Here is an 18,528-nt window from a genome sequence, read left to right as displayed (position 1 = left end):
CGGGGCAGGGGAAGCGCCCGCGGGCGTGCTCGGTTCGGCCGGAGCCGCGCCGGGGGCCGGGACACGCCTGGGGGCAGCGCTGGCGTCGCCACTCGGGTGGGGCGGGCCGGGGTCGGGTCCAGTCTCCTCCCCACCGGCGGCCCATTTCCCGTCTTCCAGTGACCCCACGTCCCTTGCGCCGGAGCTGGAACCCCAGCAGGTTCTGCCCCGGGCCGCGCACGCTTTCTGGGGACCAGGGCTGTGGTTCCCGCTCCGCGTTGTGCGTTCAGACGCGGCCAGGCTTCGTCCTCCATCCCTCCCGGTTTTCCCCACTCCGGCCGGGCTTCCTCCTCCATCCCTCCCCCTTTTCCCCACTCCGCGGTTGGCGAGGGCCGCCCCCATGTGGCAATGTCCCCCCACATGGGCGACCCCTCGGTGCCCCTGAGGGCCCAGGGACTCGCCCCGTCCCCAGGCAGGCTATATTTGAAATTATTTGGAGAAATTCCGACAGTCAGGGGGATGTCTTTCTGTAGCTCTGGCCTTCCAGTAGGAGAGGGTCCCTGGGGTTCTCACGGCTGACAACTTGGCATCACCGAATTCTCTAACCATGTCAGTCCATGACTTGAACTCCTTTTCTTTCAGAAAGATCTTTGCGAACCCCTTTGGGCGTGCCCCCTCCCATGGCCCCAACACCTCTTGCCTGGGCTTTGGGCTTGTCTGAAAGGGCTAAAAGGGGGTGATGTCTGGCCTGGCGGGTGGCTCAGCCTGCAGTGCCAGCACTTTGGGAGGCCGAGGTGGACGGACCACTTGAGGTCAGGAGTTCAAGACCATCCTGGCCAACACAGTGAAACCTGTCTCTACTAAAAATACAAAAATTAGCAAGGCTTGGTTGCGGGCACCTGTAATCCTAGCTATTTGGGAGGCTGAGGCAGGAGCAGAAGAATTGCTTGAACCTGGGAGGCAAAGGTTGCAGTGAGCCAGGATCATGCCACTGCACTTCAGCCTGGGTGACAGAGTGAGACTGTCTCAAAAAAAAAAAAAAAAAAAAAAGAAAAAGAAAAAAAAAGTGATGTCCAGTGCCTGGGGATTTTTCCTAGGGAGTGGTCAAGGAAGGCCCCACTGAGGAGCAGACATTTAGGGTGGGAAGTTGCCTTGCAGGGCAGGAGGGGAAAGGGTTTCGGACCAGAGGGAGAGCCAGGGAAAGTCACCAGGTAGAATGAGCTGGCATGATTTGGAAGATGGTAGGGAGGGCTGAGTGGAAGCGAGTGGCTGCAGTGCACAAGGCCTGGAGGTCCCCTCACAGACCAGGACCTCCGTAGAGGACTCATCCCCTGGGCCTAGGGCTGGGCCTGGAGGCACTGTGTCTTCTGTGATTGTCAATCTCCCTAAAGATGGCCCAGAGCAGTGCAGCCTGAATCCCTCAGTGGCCCTGTCTCTGGCTGCCCCAGCACCCACGCGGACACTTGACTCCACACCCCAAAGAAAAGAAGGGAACCTGGGAACGCCACTGCCAAGGTATGGGATTATTTGGGAAGGGGGAAGGGGGAACTGAGGAGATGGTTACAACACGTGGGGCAGCAACAGACAGAACCAGACCACCCCTGTGGCCAACCGCCTGGTCTCCTGGGACCACTGGGCGCTTGGCTTAGGCCTCTCCTGCCCTCCCCACTCTTTCACCTCAGGCCGCCTGCAGTCTCTGCCCTGCCCTGACCCCCCAGCGTACAGCCCCAAAAGCAGCTAAACAACTCGCACACTCATGGGCCATCCCCTGGTAAGGCAGCGCAAGTCCTCCCACTTCAGCCCCATTTGAAAGATGAGGAAATGAGAGGCTGGTCCATAGTGGGTCTCCAACTCAGCTGCCGAGCTTTCCCTGGGCATACACGCCGGGCCCTGGAGGGCGGGAAGGGGGCCAATGGACGCGGGGAGCTTGCGGGGTGGGACTGCATCGGGAAAGGGGAAGGAGTCAGACGGGAGAAGGGGGACAGGGTCTGGTTGGCTCCGGGCCGCTGCACGCTCTTCCTGCTCAGGGGACTCACAGTGACCCCGGAGCCACTGCCCAGCCCAGCCTCCAGGTAAGAGGTCACTGAGATGGGTGGCAGCAGGGGCCGGGGATCCCCCTATTACGACAGCAGTCATGGGACGCTGACTCACTGCCGGCCAGACCACCTGACCTCCGCGGCGGGAGGGAGGGCCCTGCCAGGGGGTTCCCGCCGCGGCTTGTTTACCTCCGGGAGGCCTCGGCCTCGCATGGGGGCAGGGCTGCCGCTGGGGCTGCAAGGCGTGCGGGGAAGGGCCTGAGCCGGGGTCTCCACCCCAGCTTCCCAAGGACACCCCTTCTGTGCTTCCTTCTCCCCCACCCCCGAGTCTCTTCACCTGCCCCCAGCCCCCGCGGAAACTTCCCACGATCCCGAACGGGGCCAAATGGCGAGAAGGCAAAGGAGCTCCTTCTTGGGGGAGCTCAAAGCTATGTTCCCAGAGCCAGAGGGCTTTCCTTGTGTTCCTCACCCTGCTCAGACTGAGCCATAGCCAGGGGCTGGGGCAGGAAGGCCGGCCCTCGGCGGGGGCCACGTGGCTCTCAGGCGCCTGGGCTGCTGACTCACGCTTGGCCAGCACCTGTCTGTAGGCCGCAGCCTCTGCCAGCACGCCCCTCTGTGTCCCCTGCCCCTGTCTGCAAGGCTGGCTCCAGCAGGCCCTGGGGCACTTTCCACTGTCCCTCTCTGGATGCAGGGAGAGGCCTGAGCCCTCCCCACAGAGGGTGCTGCTCTGGGCAGGGTGGAAGACTTGCCCGCGGCGGAGCTCTCCCGGAAGGATCGTTCACACCTGTGGGCCAGCCCCTGCTGTGCACACACCCACACATCACCTGCGCACCTGACCGGCCCCAACCAGCCTCCCTTCCCTAGGTTTGGGTTTCCCCCGCTGGGACGTTTCTCCAACTCCTGCAAGCCCTAGCCTGAAATGGCATGAGTTGGACCCAGCAGGTCCTGACCTCCCACTCACAGGACCTTGCCTGGGAGGCTCCGGAGGGTGACCACCCGTCCTGCCCCTCTCCTTGCCCCAGTTCTGGCGGACAGTTACTTTGGTGGCATAAAGTAGAGTTTCTTCATTCCTAGCTGAGGAGGCTGTTGCCTGACCCCCTTGGCTGCCCACAAGGCCGACGGACCTGAGCCCCCACAGGGCCATGGGCACTGCCTGCTGAATTGAGGCACCCGTAAGGAGTCGCTTGGGCCACAGTGCACATTTGGCGACCACTGACACTCAGGAGACCTTAGGTGGTCCTCAGCACCTCTCCGCTCCACTCCTATTACACTGGGAACTTCTCTGCTGCTCAGGCCAGAGTCGGGGTCCGTCCCTCAACCCAGTTAGGGGCCATCAGCAAGGGTGCCATGTGCTGTAAGAGGGCTGCCCCCGCTGGAGGCTGACTATGGCAGGGTCGGAACAGCACCCTGAGAGCCAGCTTGTTCTGGCCAGCAGTGCCCACTGGGCGACCTAGCAGCCTCCTGATATGGGGGCTGTGTCAGCTCTCCCTGCACTGGGTACCCCCAACGGAGGATATTGCTGAGTCATGACCAGGCCCAAGCCTGGGAGGGGCGAGGGGCTGGACAGTCCCCTGATCCCAGGTGCAGAGGCTTTAGCCCAGGCCTATGTGAGTGCCAGGGCCGGTTTCTTGGGGTCCTTGTTGCACTGGGGTAGTGAAGAGAGGGGTCAGCAATGAGGGGCCGGGAGACCTGGAGCGAGGGGTAGCGGGGAAGGGGTGAGTAGTGAAGGGGCCTCTGCAGGGCGGCTCTCGCGCCGCGACGGCCGTGGCTGAGGCTGGGAGGGCGCGACAGACTCCGCCCCCTCTCGAGGCGGGGCGGGGCCTCCGCGCTCGCTACAAAAGCCGAGCGTCGGCCGCGACCCGGACGGCCAGTTTTCCGCAGCTCGCCCTCGCTATGGCGTCGCTCACCGTGAAGGCCTACCTGCTGGGCAAGGAGGACGCGGCGCGCGAGATCCGCCGCTTCAGCTTCTGCTTCAGCCCCGAGCCGGAGGCGGAAGCCGAGGACGCGGCAGGTCCGGGGCCCTGCGAGCGGCTGCTGAGCCGGGTGGCCGCCCTGTTCCCCGCGCTGCGGCCCGGCGGCTTCCAGGCGCACTACCGCGGTGAGCGGGCCGGGCAGGGCGGGGGCGGTGACGCAGGCCGGGTTCGGCCTCCTGCCGCGGGTGGCTGCTCTCCCGCTTCTCGGCGACGCCTGGTGGGCCGTGAGGGGTCTGCTCTGGCTGCTCCCTGGATGGCGGTGGCCTGCATGGGTCCCAGTTCGGCCTTGGGTGCCAGCCTGGTGACGGGAGTGGTGACCAAGGCCGGGACCCGCTGTTCAGCGGTGGCCCCTTGGGGCGGTGGAGCCCTGCGGGCCGGGGGCTCGAGCCTGCGAGCGTCAGACCCCCCACCCCCCGCGCCGTTGGGGGTTTTGGCCAGGACGCGCCGGGGCGAACTCTGGCTCTCCGCGGGAAGTGGGTGGTCAGGCGGGCACTCGGGTTACACTGACATCTTGCTGCGCCAGGTGGTGGGTTCAGATAATGGCCCGGAGGAGCCCGGGGAGCGCCGGCGGAGGGGAGGGAGTGACGCGGATAAACAAGCGCGGGGGTGCGGGGGACTCGCGAGCGCCGCGACAGCGCCTGGGAGGAGGGCACTGATTCCGGGAGGAACGCTCCAGGCCAGGTCGAGCACAGAGGTTATCCCACTGGCAAGTGGAGAGAGGGACAAGACGAGAACGTTCTTCAGAAGTGTTGGTGTGGGCACAGAAGCCCAGGAACTGTTTCCTGCTGCGCTGGTGTGACCAGTGGCTGCTGGGGGTGGGGTTAGGGAGGTGGCCAAGGCCGGCCCCTGGGAGCGGGTAGTGCTAGGACCGCCCTCTGGAGTGCTGCCAGCCTGCCAGGCCCTCTCCTGTTCTTAAAAAAAAAATTGTGATATTGAGCTGTAACTGACATAAGGGTTCACCCATTTAGTGTACAAGTCAGTGGTTTTCACCATTTTCATAGGTTTGTGGACCATATTGAACCTGAGAGCTTTTCATCACCTTATAAACGCCATACGTACCTTTTATCACCCCCCATCCACATGCCCCCAGCAACCACTCACCTCCTTTCTGTATCTATTCCTCTTGCAATCCTGGGCATTTCATGTAAATAGAATCATACAATGGAGTCTTCTTTCACTTAGTGTAGTGTGTTCAATGTTGTGGCACACATCAGTACTTCGGTTTTTTTGGAGGAATAATATTCTGTTGTATGGATGGGCTGTGTTTTACCTGTTCATTAGTTGACAGACATTTGGGCTGTTTGCATCTTTGGGTGCCACACCTGTTCACACAGTGGATGGTGTGGTTTAGTCTGCACGGTTGTGCTTTAAAGCCCTTTGAGCTCACATGTATCTGTCACAGCTGGAGACTACATACAAATACATGATTTTTAGCTTTGTTAGGGAAGGAAGTAGACAGATGCCCTCGTCTCCTTTACTCCCAAGCCACTAGAAGTCTAAGGCCTTTGTGGGGCTGGGCCCCTCAGAAGCAGGTCACAGGCAGGGATCTCCCACAGTTGAAGATGGACATGGGCCTGGTCGGATGTGGAAGGAGGTGGCACGTTTCTGAAGAGGAAGCTGGCCCGAGTCTAAATAAGTGCAGCAGCCGAAGCTGCTGTTGCCCCTGTGGTCCAGGGCCCTCCACCCGCTGCGTGTGGCTGTGGTCCAGGGCCAGGTTGGAGCACTCACCTTCCAGGAGGTGCCAGAGCAAGGGGGCAGTCTTGCCTCTCACTCCTGCCCTCCGTTGCTCAAGTGGGTGTGCTCCAGTTTATAGCCCTGTGAGTGTCCCTTTCATACTGGTCTCAGCCCATTCCAGCAGCTTATGTCCAGCTGAGAACCTCTGGGTGCTCATGTGCTGTCTTTTAAACAATCTAGATGAGGACGGGGACTTGGTTGCCTTTTCCAGTGACGAGGAATTGACAATGGCCATGTCCTACGTGAAGGATGACATCTTCCGAATCTACATTAAAGGTAAGGGGCTGCCTGAAGCCAGCTCAGCGTGTACTCAGTTCCCTGCTGAGTGAAAAACAGGGCTTGATGTTCCACCAATGAAGGGGTCAGTAATTTGAGGGCTGTTTAAGACAGGGACGTAGGCCAGGTGTGGTGGCTCACGCCTGTAATCCCAGCACTTTGGGAGGCCGAGGCGGGCAGATCACCTGAGGTCAGGAGTTTAAGACCAGCCTGGCCAACATGGTGAAACCTTGTCTTTACTAAAAATACAAAAATTAGCTGGCTGTGGTGGCATGTGCTTCTAGTCCCAGCTACTCAAGAGGCTGAGACCAGAATCGCTTAAACCTGGAGAGCAGAGGTTGCCGCGAGCCGAAATCACTCTGCACTCCACGACTGCAGATCACGACTGCACTCCAGCCTAGGTGACAGCGTGAGACTCTGTGTCAAAAAAAAAAAGACATACTAAGTGCTGTGCCTGACCTGACCTGAGAAAGAAGAGTCCGTGTTCACCCTAGGTATGGGGTCTGCTGCCGCGGTGCTTGGGTGAAGAGCAAGGCCCAAGTCATGCAGCCCGGGCTCCTTGCTGCTGCTCTGCTGCCTGGGCCACGGTTCCCAGGTAACAGACACAGGGACTGGGAACCTCCTAGCAGGTTCTTGGTTGCTCTGCGGCCCTCACCTAAGCAGCTGAATTCTGTGTGGACTCCATGCTGGGGAGCAGTTCCAGGGGCCTTGCTGGCAGTGACAGCCCCACAGTGATGATAGAGGGGGAGCACTTTAGGGGGCCGCACCCTAGCAGCTCTCTCTGCCCTTCTTGCAGAGAAAAAAGAGTGCCGGCGGGACCACCGCCCACCGTGTGCTCAGGAGGCGCCCCGCAACATGGTGCACCCCAATGTGATCTGTGATGGCTGCAATGGGCCCGTGGTAGGAACCCGCTACAAGTGCAGCGTCTGTCCAGACTACGACTTGTGTAGCGTCTGTGAGGGAAAGGGCTTGCACCAGGGACACACCAAGCTCGCGTTCCCCAGCCCCTTCGGGCACCTGTCTGAGGTGAGCAGGCCCTCTGGGCAGGCCTGGGGTGGGCTCAGGGTGGCAGGAACCTTGACCCGCTCACTGCCTGCCCCTCTGCTAATTCCTCCCCCAGGGCTTCTCGCACAGCCGCTGGCTCCGGAAGCTGAAACACGGGCACTTCGGGTGGCCAGGATGGGAAATGGGCCCACCAGGAAACTGGAGCCCACGTCCACCTCGTGCAGGGGATGCCCGCCCTGGTCCCACGGCGGAATCAGGTGAGGCTTGCATTGGAACCGGCTTCTGAATGGTGACAGTAGTCAGGCAGTCTGTGCGCAGAGCCCTTGTGCAAAGCCTGTGTGCAAGGCAAGAATTCAGGATACCTCCCCACCTTCCTGGTGTCCTACAATCGCACAAGAACCTGCAAAGTGGGGAGTATTCTCTGCATTTCCCAAACAGGGAAACTGAGGTGTGAGTGCCTGAAGCCACAAATTCACCTGCATAGCCCTTCCCCCTCAGGAGGCTGCCCTGTCCAGGTGCCGTGAGGTGCAGGCAGGGAGGCCCTTCCAGCCCAGAGTTTCTGATGCACTTTGTTCTCTTTTGTGATGGTTGTCGAAGATCAGAGCCCAAGTTTCTCAAGTCCTTTTTTTTTTTTTTTTTTTTTGAGACGGAGTCTCGCTGTGTCTCCCAGGCTGGAGTGCAGTGGCACGATCTCGGCTCACTGCAAGCTCCGCCTCCTGGGTTCACACCATTCTCCCGCCTCAGCCTCCCAAGTAGCTGGGACTACAGGCGCCCGCCACCACGCCCAGCTAGTTTTTGTATTTTTAGTAGAGACGGGGTTTCACCATGTTAGCCAGGATAGTCTCGATCTCCTGACCTCGTGATCCACCCGCCTCGGCCTCCCAAAGTGCTGGGATTACAGGCTTGAGCCACCGTGCCCGGCCTCAAGTCCTTTTAAACATAGTTGTAAGTTAAAGACTTACCCTTAGCTTTGTAGTCTAGATTTTTGGATTCTGATTTTATTAATGTTACTGTGTCCTGTGAATCACCCCACCCTCTGGGACAAAGATGGGGATGTTTGCTTGACTTTGAGTAAATATTTACTCAAGGATGTGATCAATATTCACAGTGTACCGAGCCTGAGCCTGTGTGGGGTTGCTGAGCACCAGGGTCGCAGATGAGGGGGAACGGCGTGCGAGAGAGGAGAGGCTCTCGGTGCAGGGCCAGGGGGTGCAGAGTGGGAGGGAGGAGAAGGGGGATGCTGAGTGGGCCCCTGGACAAGGCGTCTGGGTTAAAGGTCACCCAGGAACACAGGGACCTTGGCAAGAAGGTGACAGGTATCCAAGGCATTAAAGATATCTTTATCTTATCTTTGTAAAAATCAAAGCTGCTGGTCCATCGGAGGATCCCAGTGTGAATTTCCTGAAGAACGTGGGGGAGAGCGTGGCAGCCGCCCTTAGCCCTCTGGGTGAGTGCGCCTCCTTGCCCAGCGCTTCCCTAACTCAGCCTGCACTTTGTCACTTTCACCGGGAATACCGCAGAGAAATGGGTAATTGACATGCCCTTGACACTGGTGAGGGTTTGTTGCCTCAAGTCAACCTTTACTAAATCCTGGACCACAGGCAACTCACTCACGGTTGAATTCCCTGACAGAATTCTCAAGCTTTCTACATGGAGTGAAGTAGAATCAGCATTTGGTTGGGACAGTCCCAGTGAGGCAGGGTCACCAGGGTCTGGCTGTAGGGCTTGCCTGTCACCTCTGACTGGCCTCCTTTGGGTGAACAATAGTCTGCATTTTCCCCTAAGCCAGGCCTTGGGATTTGGACTTTTGAGGACCTGGGTAGTAGTAGAGATGCTATTTATCTTTTCCTTCTTTTAGTTTACAACCCCCAAACCTTTCCAGTGCTTCTGGGCGCTGGGCCTGCATCAGAGCGGGGAGAAGGTGGAGGCAGGTACTCTGGGTGACAGCCAGTTCTGGTGCCTCAGGTTGCACAGTGGGTCTGCTGGGGTGGGCAAACCCCAATGTGTACCCCCAGAGTGGTGCCACCTGACCCCAGGCATGAGCTCAGGCTCTGAGACCCCTCCCCGCTGGGCTTTAGAAAGTGCTTGTGTCTGGCTAAGGGTCTGGGGTGGGTGCTGCAGGGTTAGGCACGCGGCAGTGAGAATCAGTGAATGAAGCCAACTTCTAGTTCAAGATGACGGTGGATCCGTGATGGCAGATGGATCGCTGGGACACTTGCATCTCTCTAGAAGAGTGAGCTTGTTTTTGCGACTGCAGTGGCAGGCTGTGTCAGCCTGTCCAAAGGTTGTGTTCAATGTCTGAGAGAATGCTGCCAGGAGGGGCATCCAAACCCTGCCCGCTGCCTCCTGTGGCTACAGGGCATGACTGCCATCTGCTCCAACTCTGCTCATTCCAGGTTTTTTTTTTTGTTTTTTTTTTGAGATGGAGTCTTGCTCTGTCGCGGAGGCTGGAGTGCAGTGGCGCCATCTCTGCTCACTGCAACCTCCACCTCCTGGGTTCAAGCGATTCCCCTGCTTCAGCCTCCTGGGTAACTGGGATTACAGGTACCCACCACCACGCCCAGCTAATTTTTGTATTTTTTTTGGTAGAGACGGGGTTTTGCCACATTGGCCAGGCTGGTCTTGACTCCTGACCTCGTGATCCACCCGCCTTGGGCTCCCAAAGTGCTGGGATTACAGGCGTGAGCCACTGCGCCCGGCCTTGCTCATTCCACTTTGAGGCAGCAGTGACATCTTGGCATTGCTGCTGTACTAAACAGCCCAAACGCATATGGCTTCTGTACTAGAGTTTAGAGGCGAAGTCAGAGAATAGGAAAGAAGAATCGCTATTCTGGTTTTTTGTTTGTTTGTTTTTTGAGATGGAGTTTTGCCCTTGTAGCCCAGGCTGGAGTGCAATGATGTGATCTCGGCTCGCTGCAACCTCCACCTCCTGGGTTCAAGCGATTCTCCTGCCTCAGCCTCCAGAGTAGCTGGGATTACAGATGCCCGCCACCACGCCAGGCTAATTTTTGTATTTTTAGTAGAGACGGGGTGTCACTATGTTGGCCAGGCTGGTCTCGAACTCCTGACCTTGTGATCCACCCGCCTCGGCCTCCCAAAGTGCTGGGATTACCGGTGTGAGCCACCATGCCCAGCCTAGAATCAGTATTCTTAATGCCTTCGAAGGAGGGTAGAACAGTGGAGCACTGAGATCATGACTGAGAGATAGGCTGTGCCTCAATCCTGCAACTCACTCTGGGCATAGTAAAGGTCTGAAAAATTGCAGGTGAATTTGGAGGTACGAACAAGAGTCCTTCACTCAAAGAACAAAGGAGACATCCTGGGAAGTCACAGAAGCAAGTGTAGGTTCAGGTGGAGACTTTAAGAGAGTGCAGATCCCCAGACCTTACCTGTTTTGATTGTGGTAAGTGGGTGTTGGTGGGGCCTGGGATCTGTCTGGGAGGCTGCCCAGGTGCTTGGGGTCACACTGTCTCAAGACCCGCCTGTGCTGGTGCAGCATCTCGGCGTCAGAACTGAACTGGACGCCCCACTTGGCACAGACAGGAATCATCTTGCAAGTGCTCAGATGTCTTTGAGCACTAAAAGCTAAAGGCTTAAAGTGGGTAGAATTGCTTTCTCCTAACCAGGGAGGAGCCTGCGGCTCTACAAACAAGGAAGATTTTAGTAAAATAGACAGAGAGGTTTCAGCTGAGGAGAGCCAGTCGCAGAGTGGCTTAGACTGTTACAGAAGTTAGGGCTAGTTTCTTTCCTTTCTTTATGAAGAACTATAAGCCGCATGACTCAGGTTAACTGCCTAGAAGGGACTGTTCCCAGAGCAGGGCCCAAAGGGGAACGAGTCAACAGCCGCCTCCCAGTGGCAGTGTGTTGTGGGGTAAGCGGCGGCTTTCATGTGAAGTGCCAAGGCCTTTTGGTGGGGCGGTGAGAACCCGCTGAGGGAGCCACCACTGAGACCCAGGCTACTCCTGGCTGGGAGGCTGCAGGCCCCGAGATGCATTGACATGAAGCCACAGGGCCCCTCCTGGCCACGATATCTTTGATAAACACACCCACACGCAGAGGCTTTATGGGGCAGCAGGGCACGAAGCATCATCCACTTTTTTTTTTTTTTTTTAAAGTGAAAGCAAGTTTCTTAAGAAAGTAAAGGAATACAAGAATGGCTACTCCATAGGCAGTCTTCTTATAAGCCCTGAAATTTCAGGCTTTCATCATCAAGTTGGAGAAATCCTAATTCTGTAATTTCTCTGATCTGTTTACAGACAAGTCTCATTACTCACCCATTTAAAAAGCATGTGGGTGTTGATTGTACTGTTCTTTCAACTTTTCTGTTTGTTTCAACCTTTTTTCTTTTTCTTTTTTTTTTTTTGAGACAGACTTTTGCTCTTGTTGCCTAGGCTGGAGTGCAATGGTGCAATCTTGGCTCATTGCAACCTCCGCCTCTGGGTTCAAGCGATTCTCATGCCTCAGCCTCCTGAGTAGCTGGGATTACGGGCATGCGCCACCACACTCAGCTAATTTTGTATTTCTACTAGAGACGGGGTTTCTCCATGTTGGTCAGGCTGGTCTCGAACTCCTGACCTCAGGTGATCCGCCCGCCTTGGCCTCCCAAAGTGCTGGGATTACAGGCATGAGCCACTGTGCCCGGCAGCTTCAACCTTTTCATAATCACACGTTGGGAAGAATAAAGGAGAAAAACAATTTATAGATGGAGGTACTTGTAGTTAAGCCTGCTTTTACCTCTGCTTCCCACTTACACTCTACTGAAATAACAGGAAAGGGCTTACACAAAAAAGAAAACACCATAGACAAAGAAAGACCAAGATGTGATTAGATTTTGGAAGATGGAAATGGAGGGAGGATGGCAACCTGCTGAGGGAAGCTTCAGAAATCTGTGTGCCAGAACAGGGCATCCTGGTGAGAAGCAAGACCATCTGTTCAGGTACCAGGAAAGGCAAGAGGTGGGAGTGATGGGGGACAGGAACAAGGGGGGAGGGTTGAAAACCTCTAGTAAGTGTCAGAGACTTCAGGGCCCACTTGACCAGATGACAGCTCTTGCCAACAACTGAAGGAGACCTCATGTTTAATTCCAAGAGCACCTGACCCAGGGAAGCTTCAGCATGGGATAGCAGAGACACAGGGCAGGGTGCGGCACCAGCCTGAAACTGGACATCCTGAATGAGCAATGGGCCCAGCAGTCAGTTCCCTGGCCAGGCAGGAGATGGGGAGTCCCTGCTGAGGGAGGCTGAATGCCCCCAGAGAAGCGTCCTACAGCTCCTGCCTGCCAGGCCCCCAGTCACCCTGCAGAGGAGAAGTTGGTGATGGCGCTGGCCTCACAGAAGGCTTCTTATCAACCTTTTCTTAGTGTTTCAGTGGGATCAGACAGCCTTGGGTCACCAGCCATCTGAGGAAAGGCCCCACACATGGGAGAAAAGGGCTTAAAGGGAAAAGAATGTTAATGCCCTCAGTGAGATACAAAAGAGTATTGTCTGTGTGAAAAAGGAACAGGATACTATAAAAAGGATAACAAAGGGAATAGAATAAGAAAGTTCTTGAAATTAAAAAATGTAAATAGAAAAAAAACTTCAAAAGAAGGCTTAGATTCTAATATTATCTCAAGGAGATATTCCAAAAGCAGAACAGAGATAGAAGGAGAGAAAAGAAAACTAGTGTAGGAACAAGTCTAGAAGCCCCATATAGGATGAGTAGGAATTCCAGAAAGAATAGAAAACTGAAAGGAGGAAATGACCATGGAATGCAAGGTAGTTTCTTGGCGCCAGGCACGGTGGCTCACGCCTGTAATCCCAACACTTTGGGAGACCAAGGCGGGCAGATAACGAGCTCACGAGTTTGAGACCAGCCTTGGCAACATAGGGAGACACCGTTCCCCTCTCCCTGTGTCTACAAACACTACAAACATTAGCTGGGCCTGGAGTTGTGTACTTATGGCCCCAGCTACTTGGGAGGCTGAGGTTGGGGATGGCTTGAGCCTGGGAGGCAGAGGGTGCAACAAGCCTAGATTGTACCACTGCACTCCATCCTGGGCAACAGAACAGACCTTGTCTCAAAACAAAAAAACAACAGAAAACAACAAAAAAAATGCAAGATAGTTTCTTGGCAATGAGGACCTTATCTTCTAGATTGAAAGCGGCCCTGACAATGACTGAGAAAGACCCCACAGCAAAGCTTATCGCTGTCCAGCGTCAGAACCCTGAGGATAAAGAGGGGCTTCTAAAATTTTAGGTTATTGTAAATACTTGGGAATACAAAGAGCAAACAATCATGAAAAGCTAGGAGACAATGGAACAACTGATGACTCAAAAAAATCAGTTAAAGCTGGGCGTGGTGGCTCAAGCCTGTAATCCCAGCACTTTGGGAGGCCGAGACGGGCGGATCACGAGGTCAGGAGATCGAGACCATCCTGGCTAACACGGTGAAACCCCGTCTCTACTAAAAAATACAAAAAAACTAGCCAGGCCTAGTGGCGGGCGTCTGTAGTCCCAGCTACTCGGGAGGCTGAGGCAGGAGAATGGCGGGAACCCGGGAGGCGGAGCTTGCAGTGAGCTGAGATCCGGCCACTGCACTCCAGCCTGGGCGACAGAGTGAGACTCCGTGTCAAAAAAAAAAAAAAAAATCAGTTAAAAAGGCTTTTCAGCCTAGAATTCTCTTGTTTGTGAAACGGTCTGTCAACTGGGTTGGAGTGCAGTGGTACAGCTGTCTTGATCTCGTGGGCTCAAGTGATCCTTCTGCTTCAGCCTCCCAAGTAGCTGGAACTACAGGCATGTGCCACTGTACCTAGATTTTTTTTTTCTTTTTTCTTTTTTTTTTTTTTTTTTTTACCCCCCCAAGTCGGAGTCTTGCTGTCGCCCAGGCTGGAGTGCAGTGACGTGATTTCAGCTCACTGCAATTTCCACCTCCTGGGTTCAAGCAGTTTTCTGCCTCAGCCTCCCGAGTAGCTGGGATGACAGGCATCCGCCGCCACGCCTGGCTAATTTTTATATTTTCAGTAAAGACGGGGTTTCACCATCTTGGCCAGGCTGGTCTTGAACTCCTGACCTCATGATCCACCTGCCTTGGCCTCCCAAAGTGCTGGGATTACAGGCGTGAGCCACCACGCCCAGCCCTGTGCCCAGCTGTTTTAAAAACATTTTGTAGAGATGGGGTCTTGCCATGCTGCCCAGGCCGACTTTGAACTCCTGGGCTCAAGAGATCTCCCACGTTGTTCTCCCAAAGTGTTAGGATTACGTGCGTGAGCCACTGTGCCTGGTCCAGCCTAGAGTTCTATAACCATCTAAAACAATCAAGTATCAGGGCAGAACAAAGTTACTTTCTGGTATACAGTCTTAATTATTTTAACCTTGGTTTGAACCACATGAAGAGATAAACCCGAAATGAAGCACAGAGCTATTAGGAAACAGAGGACCTAATAGGACAGAGGGTGAAAGTAAAGGTGGTCACAGCAGTGCAGCAGAGCCTCTGCCCAGAGAGCTGCCAGTCCTGGCTGGAACAGGAGGCTGCACAGCCGGGGACACTCTATGGAAAACACCAGAACCAGTGGGGCCTCGGATCCACTTCACCCTCTGAGCAATAGTCTGTAGTTTGTAGAAAACTATGGAGATGCTGTGGGGAGAACATGGTTTTGGAAAGTCAGCAAATGAAAAGAGAAGGCAGGTTGGGTGCGGTGGCTCATGTCGGTAATCCCAGCATGTTGGGGGGCGGATCACCTGAGGTCAGGAGTTCAAGACCAGCCTGGCCAACATGGTGAAACCCCGTCTCTACAGTAAAAATATAAAAATTAGCTGGGCATGGTAGCACGTGCCTGTAGTCCCAGCTACTCTGGAGGCTGAGGCAGGAGAATCACTTATACCCGGTGGGTGGAGGTTGCAGTGAGCCGAGAGATTGCGCCACTGCACTCCAGCCTGGGCGTCAGAGCGAGACTCCGTCTAAAAAAAAAGAGAAGCCGTCATCAGTGGTAGGAAAACAAAAAGCTATGCAAAGAAATAGTCTGCCCCTTGACCCAGCAAAGAACATTTAGATAGAGGTACTAGCTGAAACACTGAATGTTCTTTTAACAAAAAACTGAGTCTTGGAAAGGGTAGTGGAAGGAGAGGCAGATACTGGTCTAGAGTAGGAAATGCACAGATGTGAACTCGATCATCAGGTGAGAGCAGCATGAGCTGAAATGGTGCAGGGAGGCTTTGGGGAGTGGGATGGGAGCAGTGTGTGCACCACAGCCTTTGACAACTGGTGACTCTAAGCTGTGGGCATGGAGACTTTTGACACTATTTAATTTCAAAAATAGTGCAGGTGATTCTTTCCTCTGTCCTTGGTGAGTTACGTGAGCCTGGAGGTGTGCAGGCTCCCTGCGCTGCCATGTCGGGCCCCATGCCTCGCCTGCATGGCCTGTCCACTCCGAGCGGAGCCCAGCGTTTAGGTGCATGTTATGTCATCACACAAAGCCTCTGTGTGCAAGTGTCATGACGTACACAGCCTTCCATCACTGTGGCTGGAGGTGCCTGCCACATGCAGTGTTGGCTCCCCCGTACTTACGGCTTGGCCCTACCTGCTGTGTAGCCCATACCCTGCATGGTTAGAAAAAACAAGGTCTCTCTTGACTTTCTGGCTTAGAAGCTGACCTTAGATGCTAGCTGAGGTTAATGTTTTACTGAATTGGAGAAAGAGAAAGCTCCAGTATCGCGGGCACACCGAGAATGTTTCCAGAAGCCACAGAGATTTGTAGCTGGGATATTGGGAGAAGCCTCGGACTCACACGTTTGCATCGTCTAGTCCCATACTAACTGTGTGATTCCGGGGTCAAGCTGGGTAGGAGAACCTAGCCCCTGCATCCACACACTGAGTGCCGCCATCCAGACCCTCACCTGCTTGTGTGGACTGAACGTGAGATCTTCGTGAGTCTGTAGTCCCCACAGGCCACACTCCTGCTCGCAGCTGCCTCGTTGGGGGAGCGTCACAGCTTTCTCTCTCCTCCTTGGCCTCTAGGCATTGAAGTGGATATTGACGTGGAGCACGGCGGGAAAAGAAGCCGCCTGACCCCTGCCTCTCCAGAGAGTTCCAGCACAGAGAAGAACAGCTCACAGCCAAGCAGCTGCTGCTCTGACCCCAGCAAGCCGGGTGGGAATGTTGAGGGCGCCACGCAGTCTCTGGCAGAGCAGATGAGAAAGATCGCCTTGGAGTCCGAGGGGCGGCCTGAGGCAAGCCTGTGCCCCTCCCACCACCTGGGACCTCGGGCAGCCTAGCGATTTGTAGCTGCACCTCCGCCTCATCCTCAGCACCTATGCAGCCACTTATGAAACCTGAGGGAGCTGCTGCTGCTGCAGTGATGTCTGTGCCATTAAAGTCACTCTGGGAACCTGCTAGAACTTTGTAGTTACTTGGTCTTTGTGAGTGGCTCACTGATCCCCGTAGCCCCCTGCAGCCTTAAACACATGTGTGCGTGCATGCTCCCCGACTGTTTGCCAGGAGTCAGTGCCATGGTCAGGCTTGGCCTGTTGCGCGTGTCTCTTGTGTGCTCATGGTGAGTTCTGTTCCAGGAACAGATGGAGTCTGATAACTGCTCAGGAGGAGACGATGACTGGACCCATTTGTCTTCAAAAGAAGTGGACCCGTCCACAGGTGAACTCCAGTCCCTACAGATGCCAGAATCCGAAGGGCCAAGCTCTCTGGACCCCTCCCAGGAGGGACCCACAGGGCTGAAGGAAGCTGCCTTGTACCCGCATCTCCCACCAGGCAAGTGAACCAAGAGTTCTGTGTTCAGTCCTACCTTTCCCTTCAGAGCATCCTGCCCCCCGATTCCAGCGACACAAACAGGATGGGACGTTCTCCACTGCAGGGCTTGTCTGTAGGTGTGGGAGGTTAGGAGTTGGTTTTGTCCTCTTACGTCTACCCTGAGCAGCAGTGAGTAAGCTCTGCTAATGCAGGAGTTCTAAAAATGTTTTTCTTTAAGCAAACTCCAGAGCCAGGAATATTAATTGTAGGAGTTTCTAAAACTTAACATGCAGACCAGGAATTAAGGTAGGTGTGACACAGAGAGGGGGCAGCACTGGGTGTGTCCCTACTACTCACACTGGGCTCAGACCTCTTCAGTGTCTCCTCAGGGAGTGCTGGTCTGAGTGGGGGTCATAGCCAAGATCCCTGGAAGAGCCAGGCAGAAGCCACCGTTGAAGTGGATGGTGTGGAAGGCAGCGGTGGGGGGTGGGGACAGCTGACAGAGACTCCTCATTGTCACTGCAGCCGTGTGTAAACCAAGGTCTGTGCACAACCTGCTGTGCGCTGCCAGTGTGTCTTCTCTGCCTTAGGGCAGGGGATGGCGAGCTATGGCCTATGGGCCAAGAGTAGTTCTTGTATTTTTCAATCAAAAGATGTGACAGTTAGAGGAAATGCGTATTTCAGTGTCCAGCGATAGTTTTGTTTACATACCACCTGGCTGCCTTGTGTCACAGTGGCAGAGTTGAACAGTGTGAAAAAGACTGGTTGGCCCTTTACAGGGAAAGCAGGTCCACTGTGGCCTGTGAGGGCCAGAGCTCTGGGCACTCGGACACTGGCAGGCCCTGGTCCCGCTGGCCAAGGCAGGAGGGTGTGTGTTTCGGGTCACTCACAGGGCTCAGCATCACTCCTCATGGCTTCCTTACTGTTTTGGCAGAGGCTGACCCGCGGCTGATTGAGTCCCTCTCCCAGATGCTGTCCATGGGCTTCTCTGACGAAGGCGGCTGGCTCACCAGGCTCCTGCAGACCAAGAATTACGACATCGGGGCGGCTCTGGACACCATCCAGTATTCAAAGCACTCCCCGCCATTGTGACCGCTTTTACCCACCTCTTCTGTGTCCCCCTCTTCTGTCTCGTAGCTGTTAAGCTAGTGTAGAATTGCAGGTCTCTGTACGGGCCAGTTTCTCTGCCGCCTTCCAGGATCAGGGAATCAGGGGTTAGGGTGGAAGAAGCCATTTAGGGCAGCAAAACAAGTGACATGAGGGGAGGGTCCCCGTGTGTGTGATGTCTGAGAAGCAAGACCGGTCTCCTGGGTGCTCTGGTTCCCTGCAGCAGGGCTGGGCCTGCGAGACCTGAGGCTCACCGCAGCGCTCCTGGCCCCTCCCTGCAGGGGCCACATTAGCAGCCCAGACATAGCTTGCCTAATGGCCTTCCACTTTCTCTTTTTAAATGACTCGGAGGTCCCTGACATTTAGTTGATTTTCTGCTAGAGACCTGGTACGCTCTGATTTTAGATAAAGGAAGCCTAGGTGTTGTTGGCGGGTAAGCAGGGGAGGCGGCTGTCCTGGCACAGGCAGTGGGGAGGCCGGGGCAGCCAGTGTGGTGGGCTTCCTGCTGGGACTGAGAAGGCTCATGCAGGGCATCCGTAATGTTGGTTTTGCTGAGAGCTGCCTCCTGGTCTCTCCACCACTGTAGTTCTCTCATTGCCAAACCATCAGCTGCTTTTAAAATAAGATCTCTTTGTAGCCATCCTGTTACGTTTGTAAACGATCTAATTAAATGGCATCAGCACTTTAACCAATGACAT

General features: G+C 55.3%; 1 protein-coding gene across 5 annotated transcripts in view; it reads left to right on the top strand.

The window, feature by feature from the left end:
- The window catches only part of SQSTM1 (sequestosome 1), a 38,861-nt gene extending 20,339 nt beyond the window's left edge, over nucleotides 1-18,522 (top strand). For 3 of the 5 annotated variants that reach the window (XM_050794238.1, XM_050794236.1, XM_050794237.1), the window contains 7 exons: nucleotides 5,903-5,998; nucleotides 6,795-7,024; nucleotides 7,119-7,260; nucleotides 8,370-8,450; nucleotides 15,998-16,209; nucleotides 16,549-16,744; nucleotides 17,658-18,522. In XM_050794238.1, the coding sequence (XP_050650195.1) occupies nucleotides 5,950-5,998; nucleotides 6,795-7,024; nucleotides 7,119-7,260; nucleotides 8,370-8,450; nucleotides 15,998-16,209; nucleotides 16,549-16,744; nucleotides 17,658-17,815 (1,068 nt within the window). In that variant the 5' untranslated portion in view covers nucleotides 5,903-5,949 and the 3' untranslated portion in view covers nucleotides 17,816-18,522. Of the gene's footprint in view, nucleotides 1-3,738; nucleotides 4,114-5,902; nucleotides 5,999-6,794; nucleotides 7,025-7,118; nucleotides 7,261-8,369; nucleotides 8,451-15,997; nucleotides 16,210-16,548; nucleotides 16,745-17,657 lie in introns of those variants that run through there. The other 2 variants (XM_050794234.1, XM_050794235.1) reach the window with 2 other exon arrangements.
- The last annotated feature ends 6 nt before the right edge of the window (nucleotides 18,523-18,528 follow it).

This window comes from Macaca thibetana, chromosome 6 (genome assembly GCF_024542745.1).
Source record: "Macaca thibetana thibetana isolate TM-01 chromosome 6, ASM2454274v1, whole genome shotgun sequence".
In the NCBI taxonomy this organism is placed as follows: domain Eukaryota; kingdom Metazoa; phylum Chordata; class Mammalia; order Primates; family Cercopithecidae; genus Macaca; species Macaca thibetana.
Note: the sequence above shows the minus strand (reverse complement) of the source record. Positions and strands in the feature narration are given on the sequence as shown.